Raw genomic sequence first — 24,256 nt, 5'->3', positions numbered from 1 at the left:
CAATATATAGGAACAATTGTATGTTATGTGTTATATGTGCTATGTGCTTTTCAGTATTATCATTCTGAGTTATTTTCTCGTGTTATTCGCTATGTTTATAGCAATTGTAATACATTTGACCATGTGATCAGTGAAAGGACTTAGATTCACATTGGTACTGGTATGTAGCCTCTGGCCATGTAGAGCATGTCTCCGTAAGAGAATGACTTCTATTCTATGGCATTGGCAAATGGTTAGACAGGACTATAAGTCTGAAATCTAACAAGATGTTAATCAGAAATCGCATGTCTTCTATGCCATTTGGGCCAAAGCTTTATTGATGTATATCAAGAATTGAAAAGAATATCTTTGAATAATGTGTTTGATTGATATGAACGCTTGTCACATGATCTCACATACATCTTGTTGTTCCTCTTTGCTTTGCCACATTGAAGTATATATATGGCATAACATTATATTGTATCTATTTTTGAACTCACTAAGCGTCACCGCTTACCCTATCAATGTTTAACAATTGCAGCTGATAAATAACTAGTATGTTTACATACTATTGAAAGATGTAGAATAGTTTGTAATAGTACTTTTGTACTACTTTTTATGTTTATATAAATTACAATATCCTGGGTAGTTATGTAATATATATATATATATATATATATATATATATATATATATATATATATATATATATATATATATATATATATATAACACTTTGTAATAGAAGGTTTGTATCCAATAGTTTGTAAATCCTTTATATCAATGTGAAATATTGCTTTTATGAATATGCAAATAGCATGTTTTGGAGTAATGATAATGTGAAATATGAAAGTTTTGGTCTTTCAAAAATATGAAAGTTGGGGGCTTTCACATACTAAGGAAACACTATACACTATAAGAAGAGACACTATAAACTACATCAAGAGAACACTACATAGTACACTAAAAGAATACTCTATACTATATGAGAGGAAATACTATAATAGAATGTGATGCACTATTTCTCTATACGACCCATCGCTATGCGATCGTCGGGTAACCAGCGCCTCCTGGAGGGAGATAGATTTATACGGGACAGATTCCCCCCCCCCATCCCGACTGCTAGCTACAGTACGAGCCTACTAGGCCCAGGGATGACAAAACACTACTACACTATTTGTGACCTGGAGGGTCAACCGCTATACCACTATCACTCAGTGTGGTTACATACGAGCTCACATTCAAATCTTAATTAAACACACTAATAATTAAGGGTAAAACAGACTTCCCGAGGTGTATACTGTGACATCCCCAAAATCTCGGCCAGAAAAGACCGATTTTCATTTATGCTTTTAAAATAATTTCATAGTAAATCCTTTTGATTTGAAAGAGTTGCGGAATTTGTTCCCAAAAACAAAACGTGATAAAATAATATTTACCAAAGCATTTCATAAAAGAAATGTATTTTCATTATATAATCAAAACTCGGGATGTCATGTTCCGATACAGACCATAAAGCATAAACGATAACATTACAAGTCATTCAACAAATATATACATATACAGACTTGTAAACAAAACAACTTGATGATTCATCCATCTTATGCCATTGCGCCACTTCCTGTAATACAATTAAAACTTAGTGGGTTAGGCTTGGGAGCCTGGTGAGCATATAGGGTTTTCAACCCACAATAAATAATTATATATAATTCCACCAACCAACAATAACCCAATTACCCATTCCCGTTATTCTCACTTTACGTCCCTAAAACAACTAACACAAGGGACCTAGTCTTATAATATTTCATCGGGGCGACAACACATGCATTCGGGGGTTTCCCGACAATATATGTCAAATAAGGCAACCATGAGGGGGATGGAGTACAGCAAATGAACACCCAAGTTCATTAACACCTATATGTGGCGAACCTGCTAGCGTTCCACAGGACTGTCTAGAAAAGTCTGTGGTTGTCATCTAAACTCCACTAGATGACTGAATCAAAAACAACATCGAGGCCTCTCATCTGTTTATCACATGTCAACTATCTACCCATGTTCTACCCGACATATTAGTAGATAAAAATATATATTTTTATACATAGTTTAAAACCTGTATAGCATTCTCATTCAATACATATTCTAAAACAACAGATGAGACACATACACATAACACGTATTTCATATAGAATAAATCGTATCTATGAGATAGAAGAAAGTGAATATACATTCACACATATAACAACAAAATATACACATAACACGTATTTTATATTAAATACTTAATAATTATGCATTAGAATAAAGTAACCACACACTCACTTGATCAGAAGATGATCGGACAGCACTACGACTTGTAGAAGTAGTATTCTTCGGCAGATCTGGAAGATCTTCACAAAAACTGGACTCCTCGCGAGTAGAGCTTCGGCTCGGGAATCGCACTTCTCAGGATCTTCGGGGCTTCGGGACTTGCTTCAGGGCTCGGGAATGATACCGGGGCTTCAGGATAATTCTTGCACGAAAAACGATGCAAAAACACGAGAAAAAGGGAAGAAATGAGCAAAGAAGTCGGTTGCCCTCGACACCCTTTTATAGGGGCTGGAAGGTCAAATTAAGCTGGACGTAACTTGAGATTACGCTGGGCATAATGACGATAGGGTCGCTAACTCCCCCTGGATAATATCGGATAATATATATTCAAATTAAATATCGAAAATATTTAATAAACTTCAAAAACTCATATCTTCCTCATACGAACTCCGTTTTCGATGTTCTTTATAGCCACGCATAGGTGAGACTACAATCTACAACTTTAGTTTAGACTCCTTCGGCTAATTTTGAATTTATTTTTATTATTTATTTTTAGTAGACCGGGACAGGAAAACTCCGTTATAAATTCATAACTTCTTCATCCGACTTCCGTTTTCGCCTATATTTTTTTTATCATTTTACTACTATTAACGAGACCTTCGATTCTCATTTAGATTGTTTCGGCTAAAAACCGCTCGATCTCAAATTGAGTATTCGGGCTGCATAGTGCTAAGTCGAAACTTCGAAAAATCATAACTTCCTCATACGAAGTCAGATTTGGGCGTTCTTTTTATGCATACTCTCGGTTTAATGAACTCTACAACTTTCGTTTAGATCACTAAGGCTAAATATCGCTCTAGCGTAAATTTCACTTTTTACGTCATTCAGCGTTGCCAATTCTATCACGAAACTTCGACAGGTCATAACTTCTTCGTTATAACTCGGATTTCGGCATTCTTTATATCTTCGGAATCCTTGTTTCGACCACTACATCTTTATGCAAAGATATCGGGCTTATCTCATACTTTAATTTTGATGCTTATTTTATTCTTAATTCATTAAATTGTAATGATTAAGAAAATAAACACATAATTCATATAATTCACATAATACTCAAATATTTTATCATTAATACTTCAAAAAGAGTTATAAGGGTTAACCTAGAATATTACATTAACGATAATGCCTAGCCTGGAAATGCGGGCGTTACATATACACATTTAATACTATCCGGAGTTTACATTCACTACTACATTCCACCGGCAGTGACGTTGCTTGGGTAAAACTCTATCCTTTCTTTATATGAACGAGCTTAACACTATATTTTCATTACCGATGTTTTCATGAGAAAAACTATTACATTTTCAAAGAATCAAACTTACAAATAACCTAGTCTTGGTAGAAGACCACTTTTGCTGGAAAATATGAGATTTTCTAGGGATCAAACTATCTTCAAACTTTGTTAACAACCATTATACTATGAAATTTGTAAACACCTTTATACAAGCAATGACACTAAATACTTATGAACTCACCAACTTTATGCTGATACTCGTTTTCAAAATAATTTGTATTCTCAGGTCAAGAATAAACAGGTACTGATGCAACTTTTGGGGTGTGACAAGTCAGGCTGACGGCTCATTATGCATGTTGTTCTGTATTTGTTATATGTTATGGTTATATTTGTATGGCGTTGGTATTTTGGGGGAACTCACTAAGCTTCGGGCTTACAGTTGAACACTAGCAGGCTCGCAACCTGTAGGTGTTGTGAATGATGTGTTCACCCGGTGTACTCTAAACCTTGGCGACCATGCAAACTTGGTGCCTAAACCTTGGCAATCATGCAGACTTGATGCCTAAACCCTGGCGACTATGTAGACTTAGTGCCCGTTGTGTAAACCTTGGCGATCATGCAGACTTGATGCCTAACCCCTGGCGACTATGCAGACTTAGTGCCTGTTGTTTAAACCATGGCAACAATGGACTTCGTGCCAATTCTTTAGGATGATCCTTAGGAATAAATGAACGAGGAATAGCTGATTCTTAGGGTAGATCCTTAAGAATAAAGAAGATAATAGGGATGCGTAATTGGGCTTATTGCTTAATTGTTTAAACATAATAATTATATTATTGTGGGTTAAAACCCTATGTACTTACCAGGTTTCCAAACCTGGCCCACTCAGTTTATTTATATCACAGGTGTTGTTATGAAGTCACATTACATTGAGAGATGAAGGAGATATAAATCACTAGTGATAATGAATGTAAGTTCGTTTATGCTTATGTTTCTGTATTGACAATGACATCCTAAATGTTTTTAAACGAATAAAAATATTTTTTCTTCAGAAATGCTTTGATAACGTATTTATCATGTTTTACTGGGAACAAATTCCGCAACATTTTTATTAAAAGAGGTACTCTGATTTTCATAAAGCATAAACAAAATCGGTCTTTTCTTGCCATGAAAATGGGAATGTCACAATTGGGTACCTCCAGGACAATAAGTAAACATGCAAATTATAAGCAATTTCACAATATTGTATTTTTTTACTAGCTTTAAATTAACAATTATTTCTTTCAATTGCTTAAGATTATTGATTACTCATATAGGTTTGTAATAAAATAAAATTTTGAGAAATTGAAAAAATTGTTCAGCAAAACCTAATTAGTTATATATCAAATTAGGTTTCTTTTTGTGTTGTCATGTTTATTAATTTGGCTATGTAGGATTCATTTGAAGTTCTATTTCTCTACAAGAATGTTGATGTTTACATTCAAGTAGAAACAATCACAATTGGTAAGTATTCCAAATGATTTTTCACTTACATTAATCAAAACTGTTACTTTAAATGGTGCGTTCTCATAGAAGTCACACTGGTTGTCACTATACAGATCTTCTAGCGGTCTATAGAAGAATCCTAACGGCTCTATAAATAATTTTGCTGTGTTTTCAATGAAGGATCACTCTATCAACATTCGTTATCTAAAGTTCTTTGTTGTTTGATTGCTAGGTTATATATCTGGATTTTTTTTTTTTTTTTTTTTTTTGTAATTTGATTTTGACAAGTTTTATCTAAATTTAATAATTGAAGCAGGTAGGAAAGATATGTGCTAATGATTTTGAATTTGTATTACCTTCCAGAAACTAGCTGTAGCCTCATAGACCGATCCTTCATATCTTGGTAGGTCTTAGCATTTCCCCAAAGTTTGCTACAAGAAGTCATGGATGCACTTCTTGAATCAATCCTCTAAATTGAATTTCATTTGTTAGTTGGATGCAGTGACCAAAATGCAAGATTTGTGAAAATTTATTATTATTTATTAGTGTTAACCTTTGGCAAATTATGAAACTAATATTATATTTTTGTTCATAACATGTTTTCTTTTCTTATAATACTTTCTTTAATTAGAAGATATATATATATATATATATATATATATATATATATATATATATATATATATATATATATGACTGGGTGTAGCCTGAAAAATCATATTTTAATTATTATAAGGAAAAAATACTTTATAAATTTACCAAATTAAAATATCAGAATTTGATGTTTATGGTTATGACAATGCACTTAAACTGTAATGTTTATCGAATTTCTTTACAGAATTTAATGTTGCGGGTACATATAACAAATTATTGTTGCTTTTGGTTTTACATGACCAATATGAAAAGAGTCATGTGAGCCTCCATGGAGGTTGGTACACCAGACAAACTCAATTCATAAAGCTACTACACAACATGTTTTAATCAGGAAGTCGCATCATGTTGTGATAAAACAAAGATCACGTAGATCATTTATGTTAAAATTACTGTATTAAAAAACCAAATTGCTCTAAATACATATTAAATATTTTTATTTAATAAGTTTTGTTCAAAAAGTCTAAAAATGAATCTAACTAACATTTTTAATTAAAATTTCAACTAAGACAATACAACCTATTAATGTAATATGTATTTAATTTATGTTTCCCGTGTTTAACGCGTGTAATAATCTAGTTAATTATAAAATCAAATTATTTTAAATATATTTTTATGTAATTTCATATTTTTCAGCAAACTTTTCAATTAGTTTTACCAAACATCATTTTTATCGATTAGTTTTTCAGCTATTAACTAACTTTTTATTTAACATTAAAAACAATTAATTTTTCAACTAACAGTTAGTTTTTAGTTGGTATGACAAACATAACCTAAACAAAATATATATTACTAAGGACAAGTACAAGTCATTAACATTTTTTTCTAAACACACCCTTATCCGTATGTTCTATGTTTTTAAAATTCAACATGATAAACTTCAAACCCAGTCAATGCGGGATACGAAACTAGTTTAAAATACTACGATGTTGATTGGATGAGACTAGTATACCTTTCACCTATCCCAACCGCCGGCCGTCGCCGGAATGCAAAACAGAACAATGACAATTTCTCTGAATTCTTTCTCTATTCAATCAGCAACTTTAATCTTAATTCTCTGTAGTGCAATCATCCAATCGGAATCGTACACTTCATCATCAATCCGTCTTCCTCACTCTCAATCTAGATCTCCGCCTGTTACTGTCTCCGTCACCGAATATGGCGCCACCGGCGATGGGGTCCACTACGACACCGAACCTATTCAGTCCGCAATCGACGCCTGTTGGTCTGCTGGAGGTGGTCGAGTTGTCTTCCCGCCGGGGAATTACTTGACGGCGACTGTGTTCCTGAAGTCCGGAGTGGTGTTGGAGGTACAGAAAAACGCGACGGTGTTGGGAGGGACTAGGTTGGAGGATTATCCGGTCGAGCAAAACAGATGGTATGTGGTAATGGCGGAGGATGCGGAGGATGTCGGAATCACCGGCGGCGGCGAGATCAATGGCCAAGGGTTGGAGTTCGTTGTGAGGTTTGATGAGAGGAAGAATGTGATGGTGAGCTGGAATCAAACCGGAGCATGTTCCGGTGATGAATGTAGGCCGAGATTGGTTGGCTTCATCAGATCCAAAAATGTTAGGGTTTGGGATATTCATTTGTCCGAGCCTGCTTATTGGTGGTTCGTCCCCTTTCTCTTTCTCTCTCTCGACCTCCATTAACACACAAACACATAGTAGATTCGAGTAGTCAAAATTGTGAAATTAACTTGTACAATTGGTATGGATTTGAATTTTGATTGCAGTTTGCATTTGGTGCAATGTGATAACACATACATTCATGATGTTTCAATCTACGGAGATTTCAATACTCCAAACAACGATGGAATCGACATAGACGATTCAAACAACACTGTGATCACAAGGTGCAACATCAACACCGGAGATGATGCCATCTGCCCAAAAACATACGATGGACCTCTCTACAATCTCACAGCCACAGATTCCTGGATTCGAACCAAATCCTCTGCAATCAAACTTGGTAGCGCTAGTTGGTTCCCATTCAAAGGCCTTCTCTTCAACAACATCACCATAGTCGAATCTCATAGAGGTCTTGGATTACAGATACGCGATGGAGGTACACAAATATCAGAACTCATAACTCGATCAAAAGATTCAACCAATTAACCAATTTTGTGTTATTTGGCAGGAAATGTGAGTGACATAGTTTTTTCGAACATAAATATAAGTACAAGATATTATGATCCATCATGGTGGGGTCGAGCAGAGCCGATATACGTGACAACATGCCCAAGAGATAACACTTCAAAGACGAGTTCAATCTCGAATCTGCTTTTTGTTAATATAACAGCTAATTCAGAAAACGGGATTTTTTTATCAGGGTCTGAAAATGGTGTTCTTAGCAACTTGAAGTTCTTGAATGTGAACCTTAATTATAAAAGATGGACTAGTTATGAAGATGGATTGGTTGATTACAGACCTGGATGTCAAGGGTTGGTGAATCATAGCTCAGCTGGGATCATAATGGAACACATTGATGGTTTGGAGGTAGAAAATGTAAATATGAGATGGTTAGGGGATCGTGTGAGGAAATGGAATAACCCTTTGGATTTCAGGCCTTCGAGTGTAGATAATATTTCTCTTATGAATTTTCATTCGAGTTCATTTAAACAGTAAAATGTTATAAAATTGTTCTATTTAATAAAAATATGTTTTTTTTTTGTGATGAACAATGTAATAGTTTCATATAAAATTTAATATATTGGTTTTGGCATGTCATTTAGACTCAAAAAAGTATCTTTAGACCGATCTAAATTAAAGAAATTTCATTTTCTTATGTTATTGTCAGAAAACAAATTTTTGAGGGGGTGTAAATGATATTCTAGGAAAGAATTCGAAAGGGAGATAAACCAAGATTGAAGCGACGTCGTATAGGGCGTGGAAAATGGGATCCAATCAATAAAACAGATTCGGAGTTCTCAACAGTCGGTCTTTTCAGTAAGATCATCATCGAGATGCCATCTGCGAAACCCTTCTCCGCCGCCGCAGGCATGCTACGATCACGGTTGACCTCCGCCCTCCGCCAACGAGGCGGTGATACGACTAGCCGATGGACTACTCCTGGCCACCAGGAGCGACCTAATGGCTACTTTCTAAACCGAACCCCTCTTCCACCCGGCCAGTCGAGGAAATGGGAAGATTGGGAGCTACCTTGTTACGTCACCAGCTTCCTAACAATCGTCATCCTCGGAGTCGGACTCAACGCCAAGCCCGATTTAACCCTAGAGACCTGGGCTCGCCAGAAAGCTATAGAACGGCTTGCATCTCAGAAACAGATAGTTGCGGTGTCCACATCTGACGAATCCGATTGATTGTTCAATCCTCAGTCGTCTGGTAATATTTCTATAATTTTGTTTGTTCCGATGTTGGGGATTGAGTCCAGTTCTGCTGACTAAATGTGAAAAATCTCAAGTTGTGATGTGATTATATATGCTTTTGTTCGATGCCCTAATGTTCCAATAATAATGTTTAAAGTTCCTGATATGATCTTCGAGATTTACGTCTTGATTTACCTTTGATACGATAATGTTTCTTCAAATTTCCTGCAAGTTAAATTAACCCGTAAGAACGGTGATTTTTTTTCATTTTCATGAATTGATTTTGGTTCATGTGTTGCTGTAGTGAAATTATCTAGACCTGCATTTTTTTGAATTTCTTCTGGTTATTGTGTGTAAGCGCTATTGTTTGGACATTGGATTTGTTTCAGTGAGAAATACACGCTTTTGTTTTCAAACGGTTTCCTAATTCCTAGCATTAAGATTAATGGAAGCTCTTTTCCATAATATTTTAGGAAGCCATGAGCGAATTTGTATTCTTGTGATGTTGAAAGTTTGAGATACTAGGAATGTATTAAACTCTTACAAGTCATCAAAAGACACTGTCAATCTAGTTCTCTCAAAGAAAAGACTTTTCCATACAATCTTGAAAGATTGTAAATACATTCTTTAGGGAAATTATTCAAAAGATCAAATGCAACTTAAGACATAACATGTCCATTAATTGGGGAGAAATAAATGCCAGAGGTAGCAACATAAGGACTTTAAAAAAAGGAGGAAGGGGGGAAGATAGTGGAGTAGCTTTTTGTTAAACAGGATAGAGGGAATACATAAAGTTGGGATTGTGGAGTAGCTGAGTAGCCCTAGGGGTTTCTTGTTTAGTATTCTACTTTTCTTTATCACGTATTATAGCATCCAACTTTCAGTTTCAGTTTTTTTCAATTATAACATTGCACTTTCATTTTTTCATATTACAACATTCAATTTTGAGTTTTTTTCCCAATTATAGCATTGTACTTTCATTTTTTTTTTCTTATAAAGACTTTATAGTTTGTTTATTTACCCAATTATAGCAATGTAAATTGTAAAAAAAAAAAATTGTTTTGTTTCATTGATTCTTCAAATTGCTGTTTATATAATATTTTAGAGTTTTCCAAGATCCATTTTCACCCTTTCTACCATCTCAGATGGCCTAGAAAAATACTTTTTTTAAAATTAAAATTTGAAAAGCATCGTTTTGAACCCCTAAATGGTCATGAATGCCCGCTTCTAATTGTAAATTTCATCAAATAAATTAATTTTTAAGTTTAAACTATTGTGATTAGTTAAAATGTTAATCTAGAAGGTTAGAATTAAAGTTGAGTGTTTTGAATATGAGAATTGACTTTTCATGAATCAAGCTGAAATAGGAGACTTGCTGTTAACATGTATTACTAGTTTTCAACCTTATTTGTAAGAATGTAAATTGAGTTTAGTTCAAACTGTGAAGTTAAGGACTTGAAATGTTAGAAAAATCTCAACTTGGGTATTTTTGCAAAAATAAGAATTAAAGGATTGTTTTGCCAATAACAGAAAGATGAGATGTATTAAACCCTTTTCCCACAATCATTTGTATGATTTCATCTAGATTAACCAACCTCAACTTGATGATGAACTATGATTTTATGCCTTCAGGCTTAGATTCAATTGTCATGTTAATCCATTTTTCATGGCCAAATTTGTGATTATAAAGCTTTGATATATAAATTTGGATCTTGGAACCCTTGCTTGACCTAATGATTCATTGAAATCTGATTTTCATCATGTATTAAGTATTATGATGATTTTAATTGGATATAGACTTTCATATTCCAATTATAGAGTTGAATCTATCATTTGGGTCAAATGTGAGTGTATGGTGCTTTAATAAAGTTTTGAGCCATAATTTTGTTAAATCACCCATTGATCTAAATAAATTCATAATTGATCGTGTCATTAGTGTTTTGTTATGTATCATAATAATTAGATTGTATCATTTTAAGTTGAAATGATGGATGAGAACCAAGTCCAGTGTTTATCAGTTGACTTTCGAAGTTTTAAATTAAGTGTTGAAGCATTAATTTTGTTTATCAGTTGACTTTCGAAGTTTTAAATTAAGTGTTGAAGCATTAATTTGAGAACTGATTGATGATCTCTTTGACTAATGACTGAATTGAGTTACTAATGTTTATTAGAATGTTATTTTATGTTTGAATGAAGTTTTGGATAAATTATAGGGTAAATTACACCAATCGTCTCCTTGTGTATATGTCAAAAAGAACGTTTAGTCTCTATTTTCAAAAATTAACTTGGATCGTCTCTCAGTGTGTTTTTTCTTGCACGCTTAGTCCCTCCTCATATAAAAAGACCATTTTACCCTTATTTATTTATTTTGTTGATTTATTTTCTATTTATTTGTTATTTATTATTTATTTATTGATTTTTTATTATAAAAAATAATTATTTATTTCCTTTAAAAAAAGAAATGGACCCTAAACCTAAGCACCTTCATAACTCGTCTATTCCCTTATTCTTCTTCATTCCGTCTCATCTCACCATCACCACCGACACCAATCACCGTCATCAGCATCCACACCGATCGTCATCCCTTGAAGACGAATAAACCTTAAAAAATAGAAATTCAATTGTTTGAAACCTAAAATCCTGCAACTTAACAAATCTGCAACTTGCTACTAGGTTTTACCTGTTTAAGTCACAAGGGTCACAGAGGGACCCATATCACCGGAGAAGAAAGGCGAGATGATCTAAAGTGGGGAAATAGAAAACTTATCAGAGAAGAAGAAAAAGGGGAGGACAACCATCTATGAGTGGAAAACCACCTCCACTGGAACAAACCAAACCTCGTTCTCATCCATGGCTACAGAGGTAACTCAATTGGCAATTCATATTGCGGGTATCTACTAACATACAATTTCACCATACCAGATCTACTGTTTTTCACCAAATCTTACTCGATAAGGATGGAGCTTACAGAGGTGAGGTGTTTCAAGTGAAGTGTGTGTGTGATGGAATGAAGAAATTAGGGGTTAATAGATTTTTGGTGTATATAATTAGTTACAGAGGTTTGTGGTGTACTGGATGGTGGAGAAGATGGTGGAGAAAGGGGTGATTGTTAGCAGTGGAATTGGGTATACGGAACAACAGAAATCTGAGTATCTGGAGATGAGAAGATTGGCGAAATGTTCCAGAGATTTTGGTACAAGAAAAATCAAAAGAGGGAAGGGGAAGAAGGTCGATGGTGGATGTGTTAAATCAACAGTCGCAGGTGATGATGTTATTTCCGACATGAATAGAGCAAGGAAAGTGAGGTGGTGGTCCGTGGCGGCGATCAAGTGGGTTTCCGATGGTCCTTGTATCTCCGGTGGCCGGATTCTAATTTCAAAAGGAGGTGAGGGACGATGAAGAGAGGGATTGAAGAGTTAGGGTATTTGTTGGTAAATGGGGTGGGAGTGATAGGATTAAGTGTTTAAAAATAATTAATAAATGTAAAAATACAGGATTGAAATTTATTTTTTGTTTTTCTTATTAATACAAAATAAAACAACAAGGGCAATGTAGTCATTTTATGTGAGGATAAGGATGAGTTGTGCAGATTTAAACTAACGAGGGATCAATCATGCAAGTTTAAACCAAACGAGGGACGGTCCGAGTTAATTTTTAAAAATAGGGATTGAACGTGCTTTTCGGCATATGCACTAGGGACGATTGGTGTAATTTACCCTAAATTATAATCACTTTAACTCATTAAAAGGAGTCTGAACATTTTATGTTTATCAAAGGGATAATGATTTAGATGACCATGAAGTTTCAATTTGTTCAGAAAACATCATTCAAGTATTACATGTTTAAAAAACACCATTAAACTAAAACATATGTTTAAAAAAACACCAACGAAATAAATATTATGTTAAAAAACACCATCTTTATGGTTTGGGGTAACTTATAATCTTATATGTTTAGCCCTTAACTTTTTTTCTTAACTCAGACAGTTCCTAACGTTTGTATTTACTATTCCTTCAAACCATGATCGAGTTAAAAGACTAATATACCCTTATTAGTTTCATTTAACATTTATTTTTATTACTTGTTAATTAATAAATAAATAAAATAATATTAAATAAAAGTAATAAGGGTATATTAATCTTTTAACTCGATTAGGGTCCGAAGTCGAAGCAAATTTAAACTAAAGGAACCGTTCGAGTTAAGAAAAAAAGTTAGGGACTAAATATGTAAGTTACCCCAAACCATAGAGATGATGTTTTTCGAAAAGAACATGTATTTCGTTGGTTTTTTTTGAACATATGTGCTAATTTGATGGTGTTTTTTGAACATGTAATACTTGAATGATTTTTTTGGAATGAATTTGAAACTTCAATGGTCTTTTTAGTCATTCTCCCTTTATCAAACAAAGTATCCTTTAGCAGCTTTAAAGACCCAAACGAGTTTATGAAATTCCATAGCATGCATATAACTTTGAAATAGCTCTTTTCATCGATTATTCCTTACACTGAATCTACCCATACAAACTATTCTTTTAACAAAATAATTATAGGCATCTAAACATGCCACCACCACCGACAAATCCAGAACCATATATCATTACAACATCACCAACAGATTTTATCCACTCATGTGGTGGCTTTAGCAATTTCCTTATTTTTAATATACTCTCAAATTAGGGTTATCCTTCATTTTTATAAATCTAACCAGCTTTTATTATATTTACGGACATTAAAAAATCGAGTACATCAATAGTAGTTGGTTTCTTCTGCAATTCTTGTTTTCGTTGAACACTTGCTTTTAGCATGTAATTATGTAGGTTTTAACATTTTTTTTGGATATATAGATAGGGATATCTTGATACAATTATTAAATAAATTTGGATCAGCCCAGCTAATGCAGGGTACAAATGTGAACTATGTAGAATATATATGCTAATAAGATACGATATTGAATCAACATATGTGGATTAGCATAAGTGGTGTTTGATTTCAGTTAAAAAATCATGTGTATAAGCTTGATTTTCAGTTAAAAAAACAAACATATGTGATTTCCAAAATCATGTATGTTTTTTATGAAAAAAATAGTAATGGTGTTATAGTTAATTATTAATCACTTGTTTTTAGTTCATTTTGTTTTTCAAAAAAAAAAATCACTATAAAATTTGAAGTCTATAAAAACTGTTATAGTTTAAAATTTGCTCTACGGGAAAAAAAAATGATTAAAGAATTTATTTTGTAGAAACCAATTTAACCTTTTTTTTTTTTTTTGCAATTCATTATGAAAAATTAGTCATACTGATTAGACTAAAAAATAAATAAATTAACATATAATGATTTTAAGAATTTGCCCTAAATTATTATATGAATTTGTTGGTAATACATAATTAGTTCGAAAATTGAAACAATAAAAGTTTAAAAATATGATTGAGCTCTCTTCAGAACAGAGGCCCGATTAGACATAACTGCTAATTTTCGAATTATGGATCTTGATCTTGCCAAAGATTGTTTCATGAATTTTGAAATAAAAATAATATAAATTAACCAAATATTCAATGATCGTGACCCTACTTTGCAACCGTATCATCAAATTGAGATTTATGTCCCCAACCCTTGTCATTTCATGTGAAACCTTTTGGACCAATTTGCAAATTATATTTAAAAAGTTGGTAAAATAGACAAAATGGAGAATACAAAATGCCCTTGAATCCTATGACATCAACTTTATCCATAAGGAATCCTAGAATTGATAAATGAATTAATAATCATGTAAACTATAAGAGAATGGACTAAGTTCTACTAAATTTGAAAAACTTGATCGTTAATAGTTCTTTACAACTTTAATAAATCATTTATACACTTTGTACTTCATTATGAGTTATTTAGATTTTTAATGGCTTAATATCATAAATGTTTGATGATTAATAGTTGTTGATTGAGTCAATATCTAGCTAAGTCAAAAGTAAATCCAACCAAATAAAATATATATCAAATGAGTCATTGACCGAATTAGAGTCCTTTAAGTATGATATCAAGAATAAGAATCTTACCAAATTAGACTCAACCTCTAGTAAAAAATATATCAAATATGCCTTTAAACAATTGTTAGTCATAATATAATAGTTTTTGATCGTAGATCTAATAAAAATGAATAATATTCTAGATTAATTTACTTTTAAGTTAAAAATCCTATTATTATAGACCATGACTATAGCAAAAAAACAAATAATAAAAAAAGAATTTGGCTAACTTGTTAATTTGAAATTGCTATGATTCTTCCTTCTTTCCATTTCAGTATTCTAAAACACCTATACTTCTACCAACTCCATGCACACTAAAAATTATAGTAGTTTTTTCTAAGGCTTTATTCATTTGTTAAATTTAATTTGCATATTATGTGTATTAAATACTACAAAAAGTTTGATTAAATATTAATACTTTCCGTCACCTACACATATGTACCAATTTTAATATGAAAACCCGTTTATTACAACTTTTCTTATTATATGATCTATTAATCAATCCTATTTATCATGTTTTTTTTTCATCATTTTATTTTAGTTTGATTACTAGGTGTGAGACCCATGTATTACATGGGTTTAATTAAAAAAAAATATGAAATTTTAACAATTTGAAAAGTTTGAATTTATAAGAAAAATGAAAAAAAAAATTTAATTATTAAAATTATTGAGATTTTAATGTATTGAATACATTACATATATAAACCCTTTTTAATAAATACTTTACATATATATTACATTAAACATTATATGTGGAATTTTAATTTAATAAAATGAAAAATACAATAAAATAACAAGTGGAAAATAGAAAATTTAAAAATTTTAAAAATACCAAGTGTCCAAATGAAGGAGAAGAGGACATGTGGCAAAAAAATCTTCATTTATTATAGGAGATTTCTTGGTTCCGATGAAGAAATCACCGTTGTTGAGAGGTCCCTACCGCGGCGCAAAACGATACAAAATCACATCTTGTCTTTATATTATTATTTGTATATTATCCTTGATGTGCATGTATTATATTTCCACTATTTCATTTCTCTTATTCTATTCTATTCTGTTTTTGTTTTTATCACATAATTTATTTCATAAAAGTTTGTAAAGTTTAGATGGATCTATATAAGTTGAAACATAGTAGACTAGTAGTCGTTAAATATTCTAACTTTTTTATATTTCTTTTTTGTGTATCTTTAAAAAATATTTTTATTTATTTTAATTTCCTTGCTTTGGATGTTTATAATTGAATATGCTTTAGGGTGAACATCGTAGCTCGCGGGTTAAGAGCTTGGGTTGGCGGTATCGATAGTACCGCCTAGGGCACAATTCCGAGCATCTCAGATGACTAATGGCATGTTGTTTGGCGGTTTATACAATCCGTTCAATGTATCCCTCTCTCTAGATTCTCTCTCAACTCTCTCAAACTTAAGTATTTGTTCTTCATACATAAATATTTGTTTGCTCTAGCTTCTAATCAAAATTTTTTGGTTAGGGACTATTGGTCTTCGATGGGTTGGGTTTTTGCTTGGCATCATGATATTAAAGGATGGGTTGAGCAAGAGCAGCTTGCGAGTTTGATGTCTTTGTTGGATGGCTTTCGTCTTGGCACGGATTTAGACAAATGGGAGTGAAATCTTGATAATTCGGGGTGTTTTTCAGTTAAATCGATTAGGAATTGGATTGATGATTCGAGACTTCCGTCGGGTCCCTTGCCCACTTGATGGAATCATTCTGTTCCAATTAAAATAAATGTATTTATTTGGCGTTTGTTGATTGTTAGGCATGTCAAACCCAACAAATACATGGGTACGATATACTCCAAAAGAATCTCACTATATTGCACTAAAAGGTAGTACAAGACAAATAAGGTTGATCCACAGAGACACGGAATAATTAGTATATACCTCTTTACGCAAGGCACTATGGTCACCAACAGTAAAGAAGGGGGTTTAGAATGCAATGACTAAACAAACAAATTAAAAACACACGTAATCGGCTAAATGAGTTAATTAAGTTCAGATTTTGTAAGGACTCCAACTTCATGCATGACTATCCAACAATGTGAATCAAAGATGACAAGACATTTGTTTCATTTTATCTAAGTTGGTACTTGAAAGTGTTAACAAGCTCTAACACTTTCCATTCACCACATTAATCAATCAAAACAAGCTCTTTGATTAATCATAACCTTACTAACCTAATCTAAACAAGATCTTAGAATTAGATTAAAAGATTGCATTAAGCTTATTGTGAATGTTCCCAACACCCAATACTCCTCACAAGCTCGGGAGCGTAAGAATGTGTGAAAAGATTTACACTAAATTCATTCATAAGAAATCAATTTAATGCTTGTTACTTAGTTCAATTCACAAAACAATTACGGATTTTGCAAAATGAATAACTTGAATGACCTAACCCTAATTCAAATGGCCAATAAGAATCAATATTAGAATCGAACATTCGATTGAAGTAAAATCAGTTTCACTAGATAGAAATTAAACACAAACATCAGGACATATGATTTGATTCACAACCAAAAAGTCAAAACATGAAATTGGAGAAGTTAGGGTTCTAGCCACACATGGCTAGGACAAGATTAACAAGTTTAAAAGATGAAATTAAGTGCTAAAGTGCTTACGAAGAAGAATTTAAAATGTTTCCAAATGATTAACGGACAAACCCTTGCTAAAACCTTCGAATTCTCCTCTACAAAAGTGCTCTTCTATGTTCTCCTTTTTGTAAAAATGGCCCTTAACCCGTAATATGAAAGATAGGAAAAACTGCAAAAAGTTGGTTTCTGGGTCGAACACGGCCCATGTTGGACATTGAGTAAAACTGACACGGCTCGTGTTCAGCATGGTTAATCAGCTCCTTATTTGTCAACACGGCCCATGTTGATTCTGCAGTGTAAATCCAACATGGCCCGTGTACCTCTCTGACTCCTAATTCTAAACTTGATTTTTCCAACTTTTTCGTTCTTCGCCCGATCATCCCGAAATCCTCACCAATGCTTCCCGGCACCTCCCAAAGCGCGTTCCAACCTCCAGTTTACCTGAAAAAGACATGAAAATGTGCAAATAAGTTTGTTCAAGAGACTAACATGAGATATGATGAAATGCAAGACAAATGAAGGATAATTATGCTAAATAGATGCATGAAATGAGACTAAAAGGTGTGTAAAAATGTGCACAACTTGCACCCAACAAATCTCCCCGAGCATAGACCTTTCTTGTCCCTAAGAAAGAACAAGAATCAGACAAAACATGACGATTTCCAAATGGCAAAACGAAACATAGAGCAAAAAGGGACAGAAGGATCCTAAAGTCTAGGAATGAATGCATGCAAGGAAAACCATGAAAAAGGAAAAGAAAAATATGCACAGAAGCACTAAAGAAACAAAATGTATCAAAAATAAATTTAAGGCACAAGTAAATAATCTATATAAATACGATCAGACTTACATCAATATGGATCCAATCATTAATACCTAGGCAACCATCCTGCTTCCTTCCATATATCACAGATTTCCAAAGTGAGGAAGACCCTAAACGATGTAACATAATAATCCAACCCTAGTTTTATTAAAACTTTATACCTTACTAAGCTTTATGGGCGAAAAAACATAGTCCGGATCTCATGTCCTTAAGACTAGATGGTCAAGAATCAGAATCGACGTATCCTTAAGAAACCGTCACAAACAGTGAGCCCACCCGAAGGGGCCCAGCTCCTATGCTTTCACTTTTTCGAGAGCCACAAGTATCATATCACATAGTTCTTCATTCGCCTGATTTGACTTTGAATTGGCTTTTGATTTGATTGAACCTTTTTGTGACAACACATGTCCAAGTATCAAGCCCTTGTCAACCATAAAATAAAATTTTTCATAATTGAGGACTAAACTTGTGTCAATGCACCTTTGTAAGATTTTGGTGAGATTTTGCAAACATTCCTTAAAAGAATTTCCATAAACAGTAAAATCATCCATGAAAACCTCTATGATATTTTCGACATATTCAAAAAATATGCTCACCATACATCTTTGGAAAGTCGCGGGTGCATTGCACAAGCCGAAATGCATGCGTCTATATGCAAAGGTGCCAAAGGGACATGTAAATGTGGTTTTCTCTTGGTCTTCCGGGGCAACCGTAATTTGGTGAAAACCAGAAAAACCATCAAGGCAACAATAATGAGATTTCCCAGCTAATCTTTCGAGCATTTGATCAATAAATGGCAAAGGGAAGTGGTCTTTGCGTGTGGAAGCATTCAACTTCCTATAATCGATACAAACCCTCCACCCGTTTTGCACACGGGTGGGTACCAATTCCCATTCGGAGTTTTTAACAACAGTGACTCCAGCCTTTTCCAGTTAAACTTGCACGGGACTTACCTACTTACTATTAGAAATGGGATAGATTACACCTGCATTCAAGAGCTTCATGATCTCTTTTTTCACTACCTCCATCGTAGGTGGATTCAATCTCCTTTGGGCGTTACGGGTTCGCTTGAAGTCCTTTTCCATCAGTATTTTGTGCATGCATAATGATGGACTCAACCCTTTTATGTCCGCAATGGTCCAACCAATAGCCTCCGTGTACTTCTTCAAAATTCCAACCAACTCTTTTTCTTTTTCTCGTGCTAGCTCGGTTGAAATTATCACCGGTAATGTCTCTTCCTTTCCAAGATAGGCATACTTAAGATGGTCTAGAAGAGCCTTCAACTCAAGAGTCGGTGGTTGTACTATGGATGGGAGACGTTTCGAATTGGAACTTTTTAGCATCATGTGGGGTGGTTCAACTCTCATGGGCTGTGCTTTTTCCAAGGAATTGATTACTTCAATCAATTCGTCCTCCAATGTGTACTTGTTAGCTAAATTCTTGATCCATGTCTCATCAAAGTGTTGGCTCAAGATGGTGGTTAGCACATCTTGGCTTGACATCTCAAAGAAATCATTAGTACATGTATCAATAACATCTATGAATTTTAAAGAATGAATATCACTAGGATAACGCATGGCTTCAAAGATATTAAAGTTAATCACCTCACCATCGAACTCCATTGACAAAGTACCATTGGCTACATCTATTTTTGTTTTTGCGGTACTCATAAAAGGTCTCCCCAAAAGGATGGAGTTCGATTGTGGGGTGTTTTCATCACCCATATCCAAAATATAAAATTCAGCGGGAAATACAAGTTAATTAACTTGCACTAACACGTCCTCCAATACACCTTTCGGGTGTACCAAAGATCGGTCGGCAAGTTGAGTGATAACTCCAGTTTTTGATAAAGGTCCAATTCCCATTGTCTTAAAACTTGAATAGGGTAATACATTAATTGATGCTCCAAGATCAAGCATGGCAAGCGGTACAAAAAGGTTACCTATTTTACAAGGAACCGTGAAAACACCCAGGTCCTTGCATTTTTTTGGTATCCGGTTTTGTAACACGGCTGAAACATTTTCACCAACTTTCACAGTTTGATTTCCTTTAAGCTTTCTCTTAGATGTGAAAAGTTCCTTGAGGAACTTAGCATATCTAGGAATCTGTGTAATAACATCTAAAACAGGGATATTGATTTCAACCTTTCGAAACATGGCCATGATTTCATCATATTCCAGTCTCTTTTGGTGCTTGCCAACCTTGAAGGAAATGGAGTCGGTGTGACTTTCACTTCGGTCTCTATGGGCTCCTCCCTCTCTTATTTGATAGCTTCTTCCACCTCTATCTCTTTCTCTTCCTCTTCTTCATCTGACATCCTTGGACCTTCATAGCTTTTCCCACATCTTAAAGTAATGGCACAAGCATTGTGTTTCAGGTTCTTCTCCGTTTGAGATGGTAGCTTGCCTTGTGATTCCATCTTACTTATGGATTGAGCAAGTTGTGACACTTGTTGCTCCAAGCTTTTTATGTTTGCCTTGGTTTCTTTTTGGAAGCTTTGAGTGCTTGTGGCAAGGATTTTGACAATATCTTCTAATGACATGCTTGAAGAACCTGCTTGTGGAGGTGGTTGTTGTGGATGCCTTAGCTAGTAGTTTTGAGGTTGGAAGGGTGGTCTTTGTTGATTTTGAGGAAATGGTGTTCTTAGCTGGTATTGATGTGATTGATTTGACTGATAATTTCCTTGTTAATTTCCTCCCCAACCCTGATTATTGTTCCATCTCTGATCACCTCGTGGTTGCTCATAACCTCTCTAATTTGACCCGGAATAACCTCCCATGACTTTTGCTTCTTCATTATCTTCCTCTTGAAGTTGTGGGTACATATCGGTTGGATGCCCCACTTAAGTGCAAATACTACATGGGCGGGGTGTGGGCTACACACCTTTGTCTGTGGACAACATCATTACTACTTTTGTGAGCTCGAACAATTGAGCTTCAATCTGAGGAGTTTGAACTTCCTTTACACCTCGGGGTGAATCTGTGTACCATTCTTCATCATGGCTTGAATGTTTGGAATCTTCATCCATGTTCTTGATTAGATTGCAGATTTCGATTTGAGCCTTATCGGGTAAAGATCCGCCACTAGAAGCATTGAGAAGTCTTCTTTCCATTGGGGTCATGCCTTCAATGAAGTACTGTAGGAGCTGATACTCGGTAATCCCGTGCTTTGGACAACAGGCACAAAGTTACTTAAATCTTTCCCAATATATGTGGAAAGCTTCTCTTTTGTGTTGCTTGATTCCGATAATTTCCCTCCGTAGGGATGAAGCTTTCATTTCGGGAAAGTACTTATCCAAGAACAACCTTGCAAGGTCTACCCAAGTAGTCACCGGTCATAGAGCCAGACTTTGGTTGTGTCTTACACTGCGAAGGGGAATGCCCTAAGCTTGATCTGGTCCTCTGTGACATTGTGTGGTTTCATACCCACACATACTACATGGAACTCGGTGAGAAACTTGTGAGGATCTTCATTTTCCAGGCCCCTAAATGTTGGGAGTAAGTGAATGAGCCCGGATTTTAGTTCCAAGTTAGTGGCGACTGGGTATGTGATGCAAAGAGGTTGTTGAGTAACCTCTTGTCTTGACCATTGACGGAGAGTTTGTTCGGGTGGTGGGTTTGGAGGACCTTGATTCCCTCCAGGGTTGTTTGCCATGGCTTGAGAAGTGAGTGATGTTCTGTAGGTGAAGAGGGTGGAGTGGTATTTATGGGTGAGGATGGTTATGGTAAGGGTGATGGGCTTTCTGTTTCTGAGGCTGATATACTTGAAAGGGGTATGTCCTCCCAAATGTTGATGACTGGGGGAGTAGATGATGAAGAAGTACCGGAAACCGGTTGCCTCTTACGAAGCTTGGCTTGCTTCCTTAACTTCTTTGCAGTCCTTTCTATCTCCGAATCAATTGGCAATGGTGTACCTGTACGAAAAGATCTAGGCATAAACAATTGGTAACACCGTGTCCCCGACAACGGCGCCAATTTGTTAGGCGTGTCAAACCTAACAAATAAAGGGGTACAATATACTCCAAAAGAGTCCCACTATATTGCACTAAAAGGTAGTACAAGGCAAGTTAGGTCGATCCACAGAGACAAAGGATAATTAGTATATACCTCTTTGCACAAGGTACTATGGTCACCAACAGTAAAGAGGGGGGTTTAGAATGCAATGACTAAACAAACAAACTAAAAACACACGTAATCGGCTAAAATGAGTTAATTAAGTTCAGATTTTTAAGGACTCCAACTTCATGTATGACAATCCAACAATGTGAATCAAAGATGACAATACATTTGTTTCATTCTATCTAAGTTGGTACTTGAAAGTGTCAACAAGCTCTAACATTTTCCATTCACCACATTAATTAATCAAAACAAGCTATTTGATTAATCCTAACCTTACTAACCTAATCTAAACAAGCTCTTAGAATTGGATTAAAAGATTGCATTAAGCTTATTGTGAATGTTCCCAACAACACCCAATACTCCTCACAAGCTCGGGGGCGTAAGAATGTGTGAAAAGATTTACACTGAATTCATTCATAAGAAATCAATTTAATGCTTGTTACTTAGTTCAATTCACAAAACAATTACGGATTTTGCAAAATGAATAACTTGAATGACCTAACCCTCATTCAAATGGCCAATAAGAATCATTATTAGAATCAAACATTCGATTGAAGTAAAATCAGTTTCACTAGATAGAAATTAAACACAAACATCATGTCATATGATTTGATTCACAACCAAAAAGTCAAAACATGAAATTGGAGAAGTTAAGGTTCTAGCCACACATGGCTAGAACAAGATTAACAAGTTTAAAAGATGAAATTAAGTGCTAAAGTGCTTACAAAGAAGAATTTAAAATGTTTCCAAATGATTAACGGACAAACCCTTGCTAAAACCTTCAAATTCTCCTCTCCAAAAGTGCTCTTCTATGTTCTCCTTTTTTGTAAAAATGGTCCTTAACCCGTAATATGAAAGATAGGAAAAACTACCAAAAGTTGGTTTCTAGGTCGAACACGGCCCGTGTTCAGCATAGTCAATCAGCTCCTTATTTGGTCAACACGACCCGTGTTGATTCTGCAGTGTAAATCCAACACGGCCCGTGTACCTCTCTGACTCAAATTCCAAACTTGATTTTTCCAACTTTTTCGTTTCGTTGGTTCTCGTCTCGTAACTCTAAGGATAGGATTGATTGGAGTTTTGTGGCTTCAAAATCCTACTAAGCCTTAATGGTTTGTATTTCTAGCATCTTGCTAGTTTTGTTTTAATAATTTTGTTTTGCTGTTGTTCAAAAAAAAAAAACTTGTACCATATGTTATTTTTATGTTTTTAATTGAGTGGCTTGAGAATATATCATTTACATGTGTTGTGGGTTGGAAAATATAGAAGAGAAAACAGAGAGAAAACTAATATAGAACTGACATGACAGTGGGTTGAGATAGAATCACTTCTTCCACCCTTAGGTTTAGAGAACGTGTATATCCTCTAGGACATTCTCTAGAATCTAGATAATTTGATTAGCGTGCAAAAGTGGTGGGTGTTTTTGTTTTTGGGTTGGCGGTATCATCGAGCTCACTACTTCGAAACAAAAATGGTTCCACCCTAACCGTATGCGCGTTGATGAACCCAAGAATCTTCCAACGACAACAATTTTGAATCATTTTTTAATTAAATTTTGTATTATAAATATCTTCTTCTACCATTTCAAAACTAGACAATTCTTTCTTTCCGTTTTACTTACTCTCTCTACATTTTTAATTCAAATTTTGA

General features: G+C 34.4%; 3 protein-coding genes across 3 annotated transcripts; 2 read left to right on the top strand and 1 right to left on the bottom strand.

The window, feature by feature from the left end:
* The first annotated feature begins 6,589 nt into the window (after positions 1 to 6,589).
* Positions 6,590 to 8,387, top strand: LOC145048078 (Pectin lyase-like superfamily protein). The gene is made up of 3 exons (XM_078996489.1): positions 6,590 to 7,328; positions 7,452 to 7,783; positions 7,856 to 8,387. The coding sequence occupies exons 1-3, from the start codon at positions 6,703 to 6,705 to the stop codon at positions 8,341 to 8,343; spliced, it is 1,446 nt and encodes a 481-aa protein (XP_078852615.1). The 5' UTR covers positions 6,590 to 6,702; the 3' UTR covers positions 8,344 to 8,387.
* A 211-nt stretch (positions 8,388 to 8,598) lies between these two features.
* Positions 8,599 to 9,311, top strand: LOC145048079 (uncharacterized). Its single transcript, XM_078996490.1, has one exon. The coding sequence runs from the start codon at positions 8,682 to 8,684 to the stop codon at positions 9,036 to 9,038; it is 357 nt and encodes a 118-aa protein (XP_078852616.1). The 5' UTR covers positions 8,599 to 8,681; the 3' UTR covers positions 9,039 to 9,311.
* Positions 9,312 to 20,245: 10,934 nt separating this feature from the next.
* LOC145046811 (uncharacterized) lies at positions 20,246 to 20,907 on the bottom strand. The gene is made up of 2 exons (XM_078995070.1): positions 20,770 to 20,907; positions 20,246 to 20,593 (listed from the first exon to the last, which is right to left on the bottom strand). The coding sequence occupies exons 1-2, from the start codon at positions 20,905 to 20,907 to the stop codon at positions 20,246 to 20,248; spliced, it is 486 nt and encodes a 161-aa protein (XP_078851196.1).
* Between the last annotated feature and the right edge of the window lie 3,349 nt (positions 20,908 to 24,256).

This window comes from Lactuca saligna, chromosome 5 (assembly GCF_052625555.1).
Source record: "Lactuca saligna cultivar CGN05327 chromosome 5, ASM5262555v1, whole genome shotgun sequence".
NCBI lineage: Eukaryota > Viridiplantae > Streptophyta > Magnoliopsida > Asterales > Asteraceae > Lactuca > Lactuca saligna.
The sequence above is the reverse complement of the archived record's forward strand: the minus strand, read 5'-3'. Positions and strand labels throughout refer to the sequence as shown.

Coding starts and splice junctions, on each gene's coding strand:
- LOC145046811 (XM_078995070.1), bottom strand. CDS start 20,907: ATGGAATCACAAGGCAAGCTACCATCTCAAACGGAGAAGAACCTGAAA. Junction 20,594..20,769: donor AGGAAGAGAAAGAGATAGAG/GTGGAAGAAGCT, acceptor GTTATTACACAG/ATTCCTAGATATGCTAAGTT.
- LOC145048079 (XM_078996490.1), top strand. CDS start 8,682: ATGCCATCTGCGAAACCCTTCTCCGCCGCCGCAGGCATGCTACGATCA.
- LOC145048078 (XM_078996489.1), top strand. CDS start 6,703: ATGCAAAACAGAACAATGACAATTTCTCTGAATTCTTTCTCTATTCAA. Junction 7,329..7,451: donor TCCGAGCCTGCTTATTGGTG/GTTCGTCCCCTT, acceptor TTTTGATTGCAG/TTTGCATTTGGTGCAATGTG. Junction 7,784..7,855: donor ATTACAGATACGCGATGGAG/GTACACAAATAT, acceptor GTTATTTGGCAG/GAAATGTGAGTGACATAGTT.